The sequence below is a fragment of the Chelonoidis abingdonii genome, chromosome 11 (genome assembly GCF_003597395.2).
Source record: "Chelonoidis abingdonii isolate Lonesome George chromosome 11, CheloAbing_2.0, whole genome shotgun sequence".
NCBI lineage: Eukaryota > Metazoa > Chordata > Testudines > Testudinidae > Chelonoidis > Chelonoidis abingdonii.
Window position 1 is genome coordinate 18132958 of NC_133779.1, and position 14964 is coordinate 18147921.

Below are 14964 nucleotides of genomic sequence, written 5' to 3' on the forward strand. Positions count from 1 at the left end.
CACACACACACACACAGCCTCGGGCAGCCCCCGAGCAGGGAGGAGACCCCCCCACACTCCACACATAGCCCCGGGCAGCCCCCGAGCAGGGAGGGGCCAACACACACACAGCCCCGAGCAGCCCCCAAGCAGGGAGGAGACCCCCCCCACGACACACACACACAGCCCCGGGCAGCCCCCGAGCAGGGAGGACAGACACAGCCCCGGGCAGCCCCCCGCCCTGAGGCCAGGCCGAGAGCCCTACCTGGGCAATGGCGGCAGTGCCCTGGGCGGTGGCCGCGGTCTCGGCCCCGCCAGGCGGCTGGTACACAACGGGCACGGCGGTGGTCTGTGCGGCGTGGGGGAAGCTCTGCAGGACAGGCAGCGAGTCGACGCCCGGCACGCCAGGCTCCAGGGACGGTTCTGCCACTGCCAGGGCAGGAGAGAATGGGGTGAGAGGAGGCCCCCAGAGACCCACAGCCCAGGCTGGAGCCATGCAGGACTTCTGGGTTGTCTCCCCAGCTGGGGGGAGGGGGGCTGGGAGCCAGGACTCCTGGGTTCTGTCCCCAGCTCAGGATACCAAGACACTCTAAAGCTTCTACGTGAAGCAGGCAGGGGAGCGGAGAACCCCACAGAGCCCCATGGTGGGGGTAAGAGGCTGCCACAAGCCAACCTGACCACAACAGGGGATCCAACCCCTGCCCCGGCCCGGCCCCCAGGCGGTGGGAAGGTGGCGCGAGGGGCCGGCCCATGCCCCGCCCCTGCTGTCACCTGTGGCTGCAGCCTCCCCATTGGCGCCAGGCTGGGCTGGGGACCCCTTCAGGTAGGCGTGGGAGTAGAGGGCCGGCTCCGCGCCGTAGGCCTCCTCCTGCTGGTAGTAGGCGTAGTCGGCCGGCGGCTCCTCTGAGGCCGCCCAGGCCCCCTCACTGCCCTGTGATGCCTGGGGGCAGAGGGAAGGGTGAGGGGGGCAGAAAGTACCACCAGCCCCCACCCCTTGGCTGCTGTGGGGGCAGGGACCCGGTGCCAGGTGTGGGGGCCTGCCACCAGTGCTGCAGCAGGGATGACCAGGGTCCCTCCCCAAGACTACTGCAGCAGGGAGTCCCAGGGATTAACGGTGCCACACCCCCACCCTCACAGCAGGGAATCCCAGGGGTTAACGCCCCTGCAGCAGGGAATCCCGGGTATTAACACCCCCCATGCACTGCAGTAGGGAATCCCGGGGATTAATGCCCCTCACCCACATCACTGTAGCAGGGAGTCCCAGGGATTAATGGTGCCATGCCTCACCCTCACAGCAGGGAATCCCAGGGGTTAACGCCCCCCACACCCCTGCAGCAGGGAATCCCGGGGATTAATGCCCCCCACCCACATTCCTGCAGCAGGGAGTTCCATGGATTAACACACACACTCCCCCCCACTGGCAAATTACCCACAAGCCCCCAAGCAGGGCTGGGTTACCTGGGAGATGGCCCACTGGGCTGCAGCGATAGCAGTGCTGGCGACAGAGGCGGCGCTGATCCGGTTACTGTCAGAGGAGCCCATGTCCCTGCGGGGGTTGGGGCAAAGGAGCTGTCAGTGTGTGGGGTGGGGTAGGATGGGGTGGGCGCCCCCCATCCCCTGCCCCTCCCTCCCCTGCACTCACCGCTTGGAGCCCTTAGCAAACTCCACGTTGATGGTCTTGCCGTCAATATGTAGCGGGGGGTGCAGGGCCTGCAGGATCTGCAGCAGCTGGGCCGCTTCCTGGGGGGACAGATGAGGTGAGATGGGCCCAAACCCCCCCAGGCCTCTCTACCCACCCACTGCCCTCCCCTCCCAGCCCCAGGAGGGAACCCAGGAGTCCTGGCCCCCAGCCCCGGGATGGCCCCGGTGGCTCACCACGATGGTGGCCAGCTGGATGAAGGCGAAGCCGCGGTTGAGTTGGGTCTGCTTGTCTTTGATGACGCGGACGTTGGAGGCGGAGAGCACGGCATAGGGGGCCAGCGCCGCCAGGATCGACTCCATGGTGCTGTGCGGGTTCAGGTTCCGCAGGATGATGGCTGGCGGGGGAGGGGGGGGGAAGGGGACAGCGTGAGGAGGGACTGGAACCACCCCCCAACCTTGGCCTAACAGGCCCCGCCCCCTTCCCCCTCACCAGCCAGGCCCCATGTACCAGCAGCAGCAGCCAGGTCCCGCCCCCTTAGAGTCCACCCCAATGTTAGGCTCCACCCCCTGGAGGCCAACCTACTGCCAGTCAGGCACCACCCCCCACCAGGCCACACCCCCTTAGAGCCTGCACCTGTCAGCCAGATAACCCCACTTAGAACCCGCCCCCACCCTGGCCAGCCCCGAACAATTCCTCCCAGGTACCCTCCATCCACCCCACCCCACCCCACCCACCTAGGCACAGATGGCCGCCTGGTGGCTCCGCATTCTAAGAAAGCTCTACTCTGTCCTGGGTCCAAGGCCATGCACTGATTTTGTGGCGTATAGCTGCCTAGTGAAGGCGAACTGCCAGTCGGTTGCACGAGGCTGGGTTTGCTTGTCGTGGAGTTTGATGAGCGGCCGGAGATGCGCATGCAGAGGTACGAATGTTCTGTAGCGCTTGGGCAAGAGTCACGGCAAATACGCGGGCGCGCACCTAGCGTACCTGCCAGCGATCCGGAGAGCCCGTTGCCTCGTCAGAGCGCCATAGGTAACCTGTGCGGGTACCTCAGGCCACCGCACCGATGATGGTCTCCGAGACCGCGAGCCGCGAGGGAGCGGAGAGGGCCGAGCGAGTGAGAGAGGCGGAACGCTGAGTGTGCCATCCACGGAGGTACTCCTCCAACCTTGCGCAGATCACACAGGCTCGCAGCTCAGCCCCTGTCCCCCTTCACGCCAGTCTTACACAGGAGCACAGAGCGGCTCTCAGCTGTACTCGTGCAGGATCGCAGCACAGCCTAGGTCCGCCCGCTTAGAGTCCCTCGGCCACCCCAATGTTAGCGATGTATTTCTTGCATCGCAACTCTCTCGTTCTCGAGGCATCCTCATTATCTGTCTCAGTTCAGGGCACACCTGCCGCGTTACCAGTGCCACACCCCCTTAGAGCCTGCACGCTGTTCAAGCGTCAGATTAACGCCCACTTACAGACCTCGCCCAGGGCATGTGTGGAGCTGGCCAGTTCTCCCGACAATTCCTCCCAGGTACGCTCTCCATCCACTCCCTACCCTCTCACCCCAGCCGGGCTAATCCTCGGCTCTCACTATGCACTAGGCGGGGCCAGTCCCACTGCCAGCGCGTCACCCTGGCACCAGCGGCCAAGATCCTCGGGGCGAATGCTACGCTATCACCTGGCATCCCAGCTCCTTCCTGCGGCTGGGAGCTCCCACCCCACCGCATTCCAACACCACTTGGCCCTCCTGTAGCCTCTCCACGACCCATCCCCTCAGCATTCTTCCCTGCCTATAAGTGCTGGCCAGGGCAGCCGGCACCTGCTCGCCGCGAGGCATTGCTCCCACGTCGTTCCACGAGCCAGCACCCCCTTATGGCTCGCCTGCTTTGCCCTCAGTCACAGCCCCGCCCCCCACAACCCCGCCATTCATTCCTTGTCCTGGCCAGGGCGCGTCAGAATAGGACGTGGTGCCGGCTCCGTGGGCTCCGTGATTATCTGCCACACCTAGAATTCAGAGGAAAGGGACAACCACCAGCGAGTTTTTTGCCAGCTAGTTGTCTCCCTGGTGCTCGCGCCCGACGGAGAAACCCCTCACCCTATTCTCTTGGGGTCACCGTTATCAGCCCGCCCCTGGCGTACACGGTTGGTCCGTTGGGCTGTTCTCACGGGGCACTTCTGAGCGCCTTGCCGACGTCTGCAGGCGGCCTGGGCCAGTTGGGCAGGTGCGACATTTGGGGACGACTTACTCCGACAGCACCGGGCGTCAGAGCTCCTGGAGGGGAGCTGAGGTCGCTGCGTAGGCGGAGTTGAGGGACTTGCGGTCGCAGGATAGCAGGCAGAAGTCCCTGATCATTTCAGGCTCCGCGGCCCGACAGACGCCAGTGCCTCAGCCTTGGCAGTCTATGGCGAAACTCTCAGGCGCTGGGGCGTCAGCTTCTCGCAGGGGTCTGCTCAGAATGCTGATACCTTGGGTGGTTGGGCGCAGAATGAAGGTGCTGTTAACTAACTGCGGGAACTCGCCCTCGCCTGTTCTCAGCTGAGGAGGTCTGTTATGATAGGGGAGGTGAGGAAGGTAGCTCAGCCTAGACATATTCTTAAACGCTATAAGTGGAGACTACCCAGTGGCTCTCTGCCCGCCTGCTCGGTTGTTCCCATCGCGCCGGAGTGAGCTAACGTAATATGCTCAGCCGACGCCGTGCATTAGCCTGGTAGATCTTCCCGAAGGATGCAGGTTAATAGGCCCTGGCCTGAGCGTGTTTCTCTCCGCTCCCGTCATGCGCGAGACTCATGCAGCGGGTAAGTGGAGGGAGGGAAGGGGAAGTCCCAATAGCTTCAACGGACCTCAAGGGGCGTGTTAAACAAGTGGCGACCTCCCCAAGTTTGTGTCGTAACTCTCGTTCTACTGCCTGCACACGCAGTCCTGGTGGCGCAGCTTATTCCCCCCTGCTCCCAGGAGACCCTAGCGCTGGGGGCCACGAGCAGGGAGTTCAAGGGAGACACAATAGTGTCCTAGCTGAAGCTAAGCCCTGCTCGAGAGCACTTAACCTGCCTCGCTAGGATGCTCCGGGTCAGTCCCTACATTATGTCAGTGAGAGCGAGTCATTATCTAGACTTCGTCCTCCAATCGAGGCCGAACCAGTTTTCTAGGTAACCATGCCTTTTGTGCTGGGACATACACCACACTTATACAAGACATTTCTCACTGCAATACCCATCGTTTTGAAAAATTCTGGGACTCCACACACTGGAAACAGGACACCGAGTTTATTATACCAGAAAGACTCTGTAAATGCGATGAGCACCAACGCATCTGCTGGAGACCCTCGCAGACCACGCTCGCGCTCTGGACCGGCCCTGCCACAGTCCCCACACCACATTTATCACTACTCAGACCACTCTGAACCTCGCCCGAATCACTGTGACCGATAGTCCCCACGGACTCTGCTCCCCGCAGCACCAGCACCCAGCCCTGAACTGCCAGGGGCAGAGGCGGCCCCCTGCCCAGCCTCCCGCAGGCATAGGTCTATCCCCGGGACAGACCGGCCATCTCGAAATGACCAGGGAGGAGATGCCAGCATTAGCTCGCATGACCGCACACGTCCCCAAGCCATCCGCAGGGCCAGCAGCAGCACCGCCCCCATGAATGTCGCCCGGCCCTGACTGCCAGGGGAAGAAGCACCCCTCGGCCCGCAGGCGCAGGCGAACCCAGGGATGGACAGCCCTCCCCCTCAGACATGGCACCCCCACTGGCCCCGAGTGCCCGGCCCTGACTGCCCAGGGGAGAGTGCCCCCTGCCCACAGCCCCCATCTCCGCAGCACAGCACCCTTAGCTCTCAGTGGCCATTTGCCCCCCTCCTGTACCTTTGCTGCAGAGCCAGTCCTCATTGATCTTGGGCTTGGGGTCGCTCGTAGTGCATGAGGGACTTTCTGGCCCAGGATGCTGAGCGGAGTGCTGCCCCGGGGGAAAGACTACAGCGGTGGAGTTAGCTGGCAGGTGGCGAGCGGGGGCACCCATCACTGCACTCAGCAAGAGAGAGGAGAGAGAGATTTTGAACCCTTCTGCTGAACGGAATGAGGGAGGAGGAGGGAGGGAGCAAAAAGGCCCGGAAGCCGCAGGGCCCGGATGAGGTTGGGTTCTCGGGGCTATCGTGGCTACACACAAAGCTTAACCTGTTGCCGGGCCCAGTGTTTGGGCTGCCGGCACGGCAGGCTCCCGAGCTACCAACGGCTGCTAGGATGGAGGGAGACGGATGAGAGATCCGAGAGAGAGAGAGAAAGAGTAAAGAGAGAGAGAGAGGAGAGAGAGAGAGAGAGAGAGCAGCCATGGATCCAAGACGCCCGCGCGGCACAACGCCTGACATCCGCTTGGGAACCACTGCTGCATGCCCTGCTAGCCAGCGGCTCCTCGGCGGCGACCTCTGGGCCACCACCTCAGCATGGCCCCTGTCCGCCCCACCTCCCAACACCTTGGCCTAGCGCTGCTCTGCCTACGGCCCTTGCGGAGCTCTGGGTCCCGACGCCCTCTCGCCGCGCCGCCTCGACCTCTCCTGCGCAGTCTCCCGCTGCCCCCACCCCGCGAAGGCCCAGCCTCTCGGCCACGCATGGCGGCTCCCACTGGGGACGCCCACCACGTGCTCGGCCCGGCTAGGAGAGGAACGGAGCCGCGCGGGTCGAGGGGCGTTGTCAAAGCCAATTCCAAGCTGCCAGCTGGCCAGGGAGACCAAGATCTCAGGGATACGGGGGCCCGGAGGCTGGTCTGACAGGTGTTCGCTCTTCTGCCCAGGGACCTTCTCCAGGTCCGGTGGACACAGACTTAAGGAAGGCTGACACCGGGCACCCTCCCTGCCCTATCTCCTGGCGCTGGCACTGCCGCGGGAAAGCTCGCAGCCTGGCCCCCCTGTGGGGGGCTGGGGATGGAGTGACCTGTGGGAGAGCAGGAAGGGGGCCAGGTGCCAGTGTCAGGGCCCTGTGGCACGAAAAGGGGCTGGTGCCATCTCTCAACGTCCTCTTCTGCCATGCGCTTCGCCGCACTGCCACCCAGAGCAGGCCAAAGAACCCAGGAGTCCTGGCACTCATTGTTGCTGCTCTAAGCACTAGACAACACGCCCCATGTGAAGCCATGGAGAGAACCTAGGAGTCCCGGCTGCCAGCCCCCACTGTTCTAACCACCAGCCCCCACTCCCCGCCCGGAGCCAGGCACAGAACACATGCATCCTCATTCCCACCGCCCACCAGAACACACTTGTCAGACACAGTGAGAACCCAGGAGTCCTGGCTCCTGGTCCCCGGTCCCCACGTTCTAAGCACGCTCCCTCTCAGGGCTGGGAAGAGAACCCAGGAGTCCTGGCTCTCAGTCCCCCCTGCTCTAGCCACTAGACCCCACTGCCCTCCCAGAGCCACGGAGAGAACCCAGGAGTCCTGGCTCCCAGCTCCCCCCTGCTCTAGCCACTAGACCCCACTCCCCACCCAGAGCCAGGGAGAGAACCCAGGTGTCCTGGCTCTAAGCCCTAGCAAGACCCTAAGGGGGTGGGGCGTGATGCTCTCCCTGGGGGGCTGGAGCAGGCCCAGGCATGTGGGTCAGACGGTAACAGGAGCAGTACTTGTGGGGGTCAAGTGCGGCAAAGCAACCTGATTGGCTTCCATCCATCGGGTAGCGTCCTGCAAGTGATTAAACTCGACGAAGGCGAAGCCGCGGCTCTGACCTGGAGGACAGCATTCAGATACAGACGCAGTGTGTTAGTCAACAGATCCAGCCCACATCACGCACCCTCTCGCTGCACCCCCTAGGGCGGGGCCGGGGGCGCGGAGGGGGCACCCTGCCTGGAAATGGGGGGGGGCAAGGACAGGGGAATCACCAGCCACCCAGCAGAGGGGGTGATAACACAACACAGCCTCGGAGTCCTGGCTCCCAGCCCCCCACCTCTAACCACTAGGCCCCAGCCCCCTCCCAGAGCCCAAGAGTCCTGGCTGCCGGACCAGCTCCCTCTCTACTTGCCCATGCAGCCTCCCCAGAACATCGCTCTCCCATAGGGAGAACAGGCTCCAGCCCCCTACCGCTCCGCTCAGGGTCCTAGGACCCGGCTCTGCTCACAGGCTCCCTTTAGCACGGCACTCCTAGCATCACGCTGGGGTACTGGTGCCAGGGCAGAGCACCCCCTGCAAAGCCCCCCCCCCCGCCCTATAGCAGCGCCCGGCCCTGAGTGCCAGGGCAGAGCTTCCTGCCCCATAGCAGAGCACCCCCCAGCGCCCAGCCCTGACTGCCAGGGCAGAGCTTCCTTCCCCATAGCAGCATTCCTAAGCGCCCAGCCCTGACTTCCAGGGCAGAGCTTCCTGCCCCATAGCAGCGCACTCCCAGCATACAGACCTGACTGCCAGGGCAGAACTTCCTGCCCCATAGCAGCGCAAACCCCAGCGCCCAGCCCTGACTGGCAGGGCAGAGCTTCCTGCCCCATAGCAGGGCGCCCCACAGCGCCCAGACCTAACTGGCTGTGAGCACCTCCTGCCAAGCCCGCCTGCCCAGCCCTGTCTCCCAGGGCAGAGCACCCCCTGCAGAGCTTCCTGCCCCATAGCAGGACGCTCCCCAGTGCCCAGCCCTGACTGCCAGTGAGCACCCCCTGAAAGGCCCCCCACCCTACAGCGCAGCACCCCCCAGTGTCTGCTAGGGGAGAGTACCCCGTGCCCAGCTCCCTGCTCCCACCCAGGTCTCTCTGTCCCGTCACACAGATTCCCTTTGCCTTTAGCTCGGCCTGGCTGAGGGTTCCCAAGCTAGCCCCAGCTGTGCCATGCAGCAGCCTGCTGGGGGCTGGGGGTAAGGACTCCAGTGGGGCAATCAGCGGTTCCTGCCCCCCCATCCCCCCACCTCTGCTGAGCTAGGTGGGACAAACACAGTGGGCCCAACCTCCAGAGAAGAACCAGCTAGGAGGCTCCAGATCCCAGGATGCAGTGCTCCAAGCAATGGGCCAGTGCATGCTGGGAAACATCCCCACAGGGGGCTGTTCCTTGAAAAAGCACGGGGGGGCCTGAAAGTTGGGCTCCGCTCCACAGTGTCCCCGTGAGGCCTGGCACAACACAGGGTTAATGCAGATTTAAAAATATAAATATCTACACACCCTGCTTTGGAAGGAGCACGAACACTGGCTCTGTGTGAGTGAATGAGTGAGTGTGTGTGTGTGTGCGCGTGAGTGAGTGTGTGCGCAACACACGCCAAGGAAAAACCTTCGAGACAAGAGCCAACTCACCTGTTCAGCCCAGCCCATCCTGGCCACGCGCTCCCCAGAAGGGCTGGCCCAATGCCGGCGTCCCCTAGCGCCGGCTCGCTCTGGGAGCGAAGTGGGCCACAGCAGAACCCAGCCGCGGCCTCTTGCACGGCTCTGATCTGGCCAGCGTTCGCGCCCAGCAAGAAGAGGGCGGGAGGGGCACACGCCTGGTCGAGGATTCCTCCGCACTCCCCGAGGACAGGGAGAGAGAGCAGCGAGAGTGGGATCCACCTGCAGATGGACCGAACTGGCCCTGCTCTGCATGGACCCGCGGGCAGGGGGCTGGTACCAGCCAAAAGCCTGGTGCAGGTTGGGAAGCACCAGGGCCTGGGCAGTTTCTGCCAGCGAGAGACACACACCGAGAGCGCGCGCATCGCAGGGGGAACCGCCGCGGGCTCCCAGCCGGAAAGGGGGGGCAGGAGGCAGAACTGTGAACAGGCTGCTCACCTGAGGCTTTGTTCCGCATCAGCCGCACCTCGCGGGGCTGGATCCCGTGCGCCTGCAGCTGGGCCCGGATCTGTGGGGGGAGCACATGGAAGGGGCACGGTCAGCACCGTTCACCTCCAGGGTACAGACAAGGGGAAACTGAGGTAGAAGGCGCCACTCATGTGACATCCTGCAGCTGATCAGTGGAAAAGCAGCTCCCAGCACCCTCCCTCCCCACAACCACTAGACCCCATTCTCCTCCCAGAGCTGGGGACAGAACCTAGGAGTCCTGGCTCCCAGCACCCCTCCCAAGCACTAGACGTCACTCTCCTTCCCAAGCTGGGGACAGAACCCAGGCTTTCTGGTTTCCAGTCCCCCACACCCAGACCTACATCATTCTCGGAGGCAGACTGGGGCAGCATCCTCAGCATGACGATGCTGCTGGCCTTCTGCTCCTCCTCTGGCTCGGGCCGGTAATCCTGGTCGCGGTAGTCCCCGTCGCCAGGGTAGCCCAGGGGCTCGGTGGGGCTGTCCCGCTTGCGTTGAGTCTCCGATCCTGAGGAGGCCTCGTAGGAATCCTGGCGGGAAAGGATGGGGTCAGGGCAGCCCGGCGCTCGTGTTCCGTCCCCACCGCTGGCAGAGATGCCCGCCCAGCCCCACAAGGCTACAACCCCCGGGGCCGGAGCCCACCTCGGCGCTCTGCTCCTCGGATGAGTCGTACTCATTAGCAGTCTCATGGCTGCTGAAGTCGCGGGGGTACGAGCGGTAATCCATGTCCCGGTAGTCGTGGTCTCGCTGGGTCCGCCCGTCCATGTCGTCGTCCTGGGACCGGTCAGCAGCGCCATATCGGCCCGTCCGGTCCCCACGACCACCTCTGGGGGGAATGAGGGGTGTAGGTTCAGCCCCATGGGCTGCCAGGGCAGAGCACTGCCTGCTGAGCCCACACCCTGCTCCGTGCCCTCTAGCGCCCAGCCCTGCCTGCTAGGGGAGAGCCCCCCCAACCCGCAGCACAGCCCCCCCACCAACAGCACCCCCAGCCCTGCCTGCTATAGGACAGCACCACCACCCCCGTACAGGGGTGCATGGGCCCACTGGCGTGGGGAGATGGTACCTCCGTTCGTACTCCATTTCCTCCTGCAGCTGGTCAGTGCTTCGGAACAGGCTGGGCTCTTCGGTGGGCACTCACCACACAGCACTGCCACCGGCCGTGTCCACGAGCCCTGCGGGCAGAGAGAGCAGAGGGGGCCTCAGCATGGCCGTTCACGGAGCAGGGGAAATGAGACCATGAAATCAACCGAACAGGGCCAGACAGAGAGCACCCGGGGCTCAGCGAGGATCCTGACACAGCCCCCTGCTAGCCCAGCCCCGCCAGTGCCCCTCACTCCTGACCTGCAGTCCCCCCCAGCCCTGCCAGTGCCCCTCACTCCTGATCTGCAGTCCCCCCCCGCCCAGCCCTGGGGTTCCCCCAGCCCTGCCGGTGCCCCTCACCCCGACCTGCAGTCCCCCCCAGCCCATCCCTGGGGTTCCCCCCAGCCCTGCCAGTGCCCCTCACCCCCGACCTGCAGCCCCCTCCAGCCCTGCCAGTGCTCCTCACTCCCGACCTGCAGTCGCCTCCTACCCAGCCCTGGGATCCCCCCAGCCCTGCCAGTGCCCCTCACCCCTGACCTGCAGCCCCCTCCTAGCTCAGCCCTGAGCTCCCCCCAGCCTTGCCAGTGCCCCTCACTCCGGACCTGCAGCCCCTGCTAGCCCAGCCCTGGGCTCCCCCCAGCCCTGCCAGTGCCCCTCAAACCGAACCCACAGCCATGTCAACCCTGTTCTCCCTTATACACATCATGGGAAGGAAGAGACTCTAGGGTTTTTTTGGGGGGAGGGGGTTGGGGAGGGCACACTGGGAGCCCAGATTCCTGGGTTTTCTCTGCAGCCCTGGGAGGGGAGCAGGGTCTAGTGGGTCAGAGATGGGGGGAGTGGGGCTTGGGAGTCAGGAATTAAGGCTCCAGTCCCAGCTCTGTCACCCACCTTCCCTTTGGTTCTCAGCACGTCCCTACGGGCGCAGCAGGCAGGAGCTCTAGGTTTCCATGCTCTAGTGACACACACACACCCCCCCCGGAGCCGGCCTCGCTGCAGTGAGAGCAGCCCAACCGCCGCTGGCTCAGCGCACACCACACTGACTCCTGAGAGGGGCTAAGCCTCCATGCTGGGGCCATGGGAAAACCTGTCTGGCCACACTGGGGGAACCGTGGGACGATGCTGAAGGCCCAGAGGTCCTGCCCAGGGAGAGAAGTTTGGGGCCGTGGTACCATTTTACCCCAGTTACAGACAGTTTGGAGCTCAGGGCCCCATCCCAACTGTCCCCTCTTTCTCCCACTCTCATCAGCCCTGCTAGCGGTGTCGACCTGCATCCGCTACTGCACAGCGGCCGGGTTAGCAGCTGGAGAGAGGCGCTTAAGTTTTAGTCCAGACCCCCCGGGGACCAGCAGGCCCCAGTTCAAAGCCCCAGCGCACTGGAGCAAGGGGACGGGACTGGAATTTGCAGCCTTTACCTGGTGGAGACCGCGGAGGGGCCCTGTGAGTTGTCCTCTCCGAAGCATTGTGACTCCCTACCCAAACCACATCTCTCACAGAGGTCACCAGAGACCAAGTGAAGGGCTGCCCCAAACCTCTCCTCCCCAGGCGCTTCTCTGACCCAACACCCTGCAGCATTGATCCCTCCAGGTCCCCTGCCCAGGGATGTCGCCCAGCCACAGCAAACCGCTCCCCCAGAGGAGAGAGAGAACAACTCTCACAGCACAGACGTTCACCCAGCGCTGACAAATTGGGACCCTCATTGGAGGAACTTCCTGGTCTGCCTTTCTCTGCTGTATCCGAGCTCTTCAGTACCCAGGGTTTCCTTAGACCCCTCTCAATCTTTTTGAGATGCTAACGATCCCATTTGCACTTTTGGCCATGGCACTGCTGTGGGAGCTTCGGCTCAGCTGCCTGTCCACTCCGAGGCTCAGATCCTTCAGGGATCCCTTCCCATGGGTACGGCCTGCAGACCTGGCTCCTGGAAGTATTCCCAGAGGCCTCTGGCTGGATTAATGCAGGAACAGACCCTGAACACACCCCCCACCACCACCACCAGATTTAGCAGCTCAGAATGCATCCCTCAGTCTGGCTTCATCCAGGGGACCGGTCCAAAACTAATCAGGCAATTGACCAGTCACATCCCAGGCAAGTATTTCAAAGCGCTAATTTCTCACAGCAGTAGTGCCAGGAAGAGAACAGAATAAGGCTTTCTGGTTTCTGCGAGGCTTCACCTTACAGAGTTCCCTGAGTTATTTTAACTTTAAACTGCGCGACACACCAAAATGAAGCGCTAAAAAAAACCAACAACGGTACCACGATGCAATCAAAGAGGTAGGACGCCAGTTACATCCCGGGTTTCTCGCTGGACTATCGAACCAGATTAGATTGTGTTCCAACAGGTGGTCAGCTGACCGACTTCCCAAACAATGCATGCAATCCCCAGAGTAACACACACAATTCTCCCTTAACAGCAGGTAACATAAGGGTAGCAGCTAGGCAGTCCCACTGCCCTGGGGTGGATCAGAGCTGGTGCCCCCTAGAGGGGAAAGGCCTCAGGTCCCATTTCTGCTCCCAATCCCACCCCGAGCCAGCCAGCTTTGCAAGCATGCTGCCCCACACAACATAGGCTGCCATTTATTTAGTTCACCCCAGCAAGTACCAGTAGCGAGCTCTGAACTGCAGGCTACAGATCCTGCCTTCACTGCGGGGGTGGGGGTGCTATTCAAGCTCCATCTTAACCCCAGAGCATCCCCCCCACGCAGACTGACTCCTCCAGGCCCCTCGGTTGCTCTGCCCCAAGCTCCATGTGCTAATCACCATTATTGATTATTTCTATTGCAGGAGCCCTGAGACGATGCCCACGTCCCTCTGCAACTAGCCAGAAGGCCAGGCATCACTGCCACGCCATGCCCAGTGCACATACACACAGCCCCTCTGCTCAGCACCCACCCCTGGGGTACCCGGCTCTCTGCACCCCGCTAGCCAATACAACAGCGCAAACTGGAGGCCTCTGTCTCAAGATACAAAGCCCGCCTGTCTATCCAAGATCAACTCTCTCCCACCGAGGCTGTGAAGTGGTCACAACCGATACCGAGAGGGCAGGAGCCTACAGAACTGGCTCCGAACCCCGCCAAGCACTCTGCGGTTCGATTCCCCACACGGATTTCTGCAAGCTCGCCACACCTCCTACCAAATGAGCCATGCTTTCCGGGGCTGAGTGCAGGCTGCCAGGGATGAAGCCAGATGGAAACGGGGAATCTCTCTCCCCTTCAGCTCCAAGCCTGCAACACCAACCCCCTTTGCTGACAAAATCACGCTGACAGGATACTGCCCTAAAGAGGGCTCTCAGCTGTGCTCGGGTGAGGCTGCCTGCGAGCACCTCTGGACTCCAGGTCGCTAGTCTCTCCGGGGCTCAGCTCCACCTTTGCCAAACAAGCTGTTGAACCTTGCAGCAGCCAGGAGAGGATAAAGCCAAAGCCATGGGCGCTTCCCAGGTCTGAGCCAGCATGGGGCAGAGGACAACGGAAACCCCACCAAACCAGGTGTTACAAAGCAGGAATTTTCTGCAATAGTTTCCCAATGCCTATGCATGCCTCAGTTTCTCTCTGTACTTTGCACTCTACCCAGTGGAGGTGGAAGGGTTAACAGGTTGCTCTTGGATCAAAGCTAAAGACACATGTCATGTAAGAGCCTGGGGTGGAATGAAGGGATCTGAACTCACTGAAACGGACCCCTGGGGGCGCTGGCCCACTGTCTAAAAGCTGGGGCGTAGCACCCATCCCGGGGCTCCGTGACACCAGGCCCTTCTGCCGATAGATGGATGAAGCAAACAGTCCGGGGTCACGCAGGGAAACAAACGATGAGCCTGTGAAACTCACTGCCACAAGGTGACACTGAGGCAGGGTAAAAATCAAGGGTGGGGCAATTCTAACAACAAGGCTTCAAAACCACAAAGCAAGGCCCCTGCACAAGCCTGCCTCTCACAAACGGGGCTCGGAGGAGACAGGGCATCCCATCACAATTCCCTGTCTCTTTCCTCAGCAGTATCTGGTACTGGCCCCTGGCAGAGACAGGATATGGGGGAGCCGGCAAGGAAGGAACATGGTGTAGGGAGCATCCTTTCCTAGGCACCTGTCTCTGCTCCCCCTCCAGGCCTGGCTGCACCCCGGCTCTGCGCTGACCTGTCGCATAACCTCAACCAAGCCAACTTCCCCCCTCGGGGCCTCCACAGCCCAGCAAGGCGGGGGACCCCCGATCCCAGCCAGGGTCTTCCCAGCGCCTGGCATAATGGGGGGAGGGAGCCCCCAACCACAGTCTAGACTCCACCTTCTGCTGGCCCTATGCTAACTAGACCCGGGTATTTTTATCCAGAGTCCAGCTGTCTGGCCACCCCCACACCAGGGTGCTCCCGCGCCACCTTCTCCCTCACCCACCAGCCGCCTTCCCCCACTTCGAGACTCCCCCCACTCCTCCAGCCCAGGACCCCTCCCCATTCCCAGACTCTCCCCCCAACCTCCAGCCCAGGACCCCTCCCCCTTCCCAGACTGGCTCTCCCCCAGTCTCCAGCCCAGGACCCCTCCCCGTTCCCAGACTCTCCCCCCCCAACCC

The 14964-nt window shown here is 62.7% G+C and overlaps 1 protein-coding gene across 1 annotated transcript in view; it reads right to left on the reverse strand.

Moving 5' to 3' along the window:
* LOC116818925 (RNA-binding protein 10-like) overlaps positions 1-12597 on the reverse strand; it is a 34108-nt gene extending 21511 nt beyond the window's left edge. Inside the window, exons 1-12 of the mRNA XM_075071285.1 lie at positions 12075-12597; positions 10403-10511; positions 9982-10165; positions 9684-9869; positions 9313-9382; positions 7238-7311; positions 5471-5561; positions 1855-2105; positions 1622-1719; positions 1438-1525; positions 751-919; positions 245-408 (exon numbers count right to left, since the gene is read on the reverse strand). Coding sequence (XP_074927386.1) covers positions 245-408; positions 751-919; positions 1438-1525; positions 1622-1719; positions 1855-2105; positions 5471-5561; positions 7238-7311; positions 9313-9382; positions 9684-9869; positions 9982-10165; positions 10403-10419 — 1392 coding nt within the window. The 5' untranslated portion in view covers positions 10420-10511; positions 12075-12597. The remainder of the gene's footprint in view (positions 1-244; positions 409-750; positions 920-1437; positions 1526-1621; positions 1720-1854; positions 2106-5470; positions 5562-7237; positions 7312-9312; positions 9383-9683; positions 9870-9981; positions 10166-10402; positions 10512-12074) is intronic.
* Positions 12598-14964: the final 2367 nt, after the last annotated feature.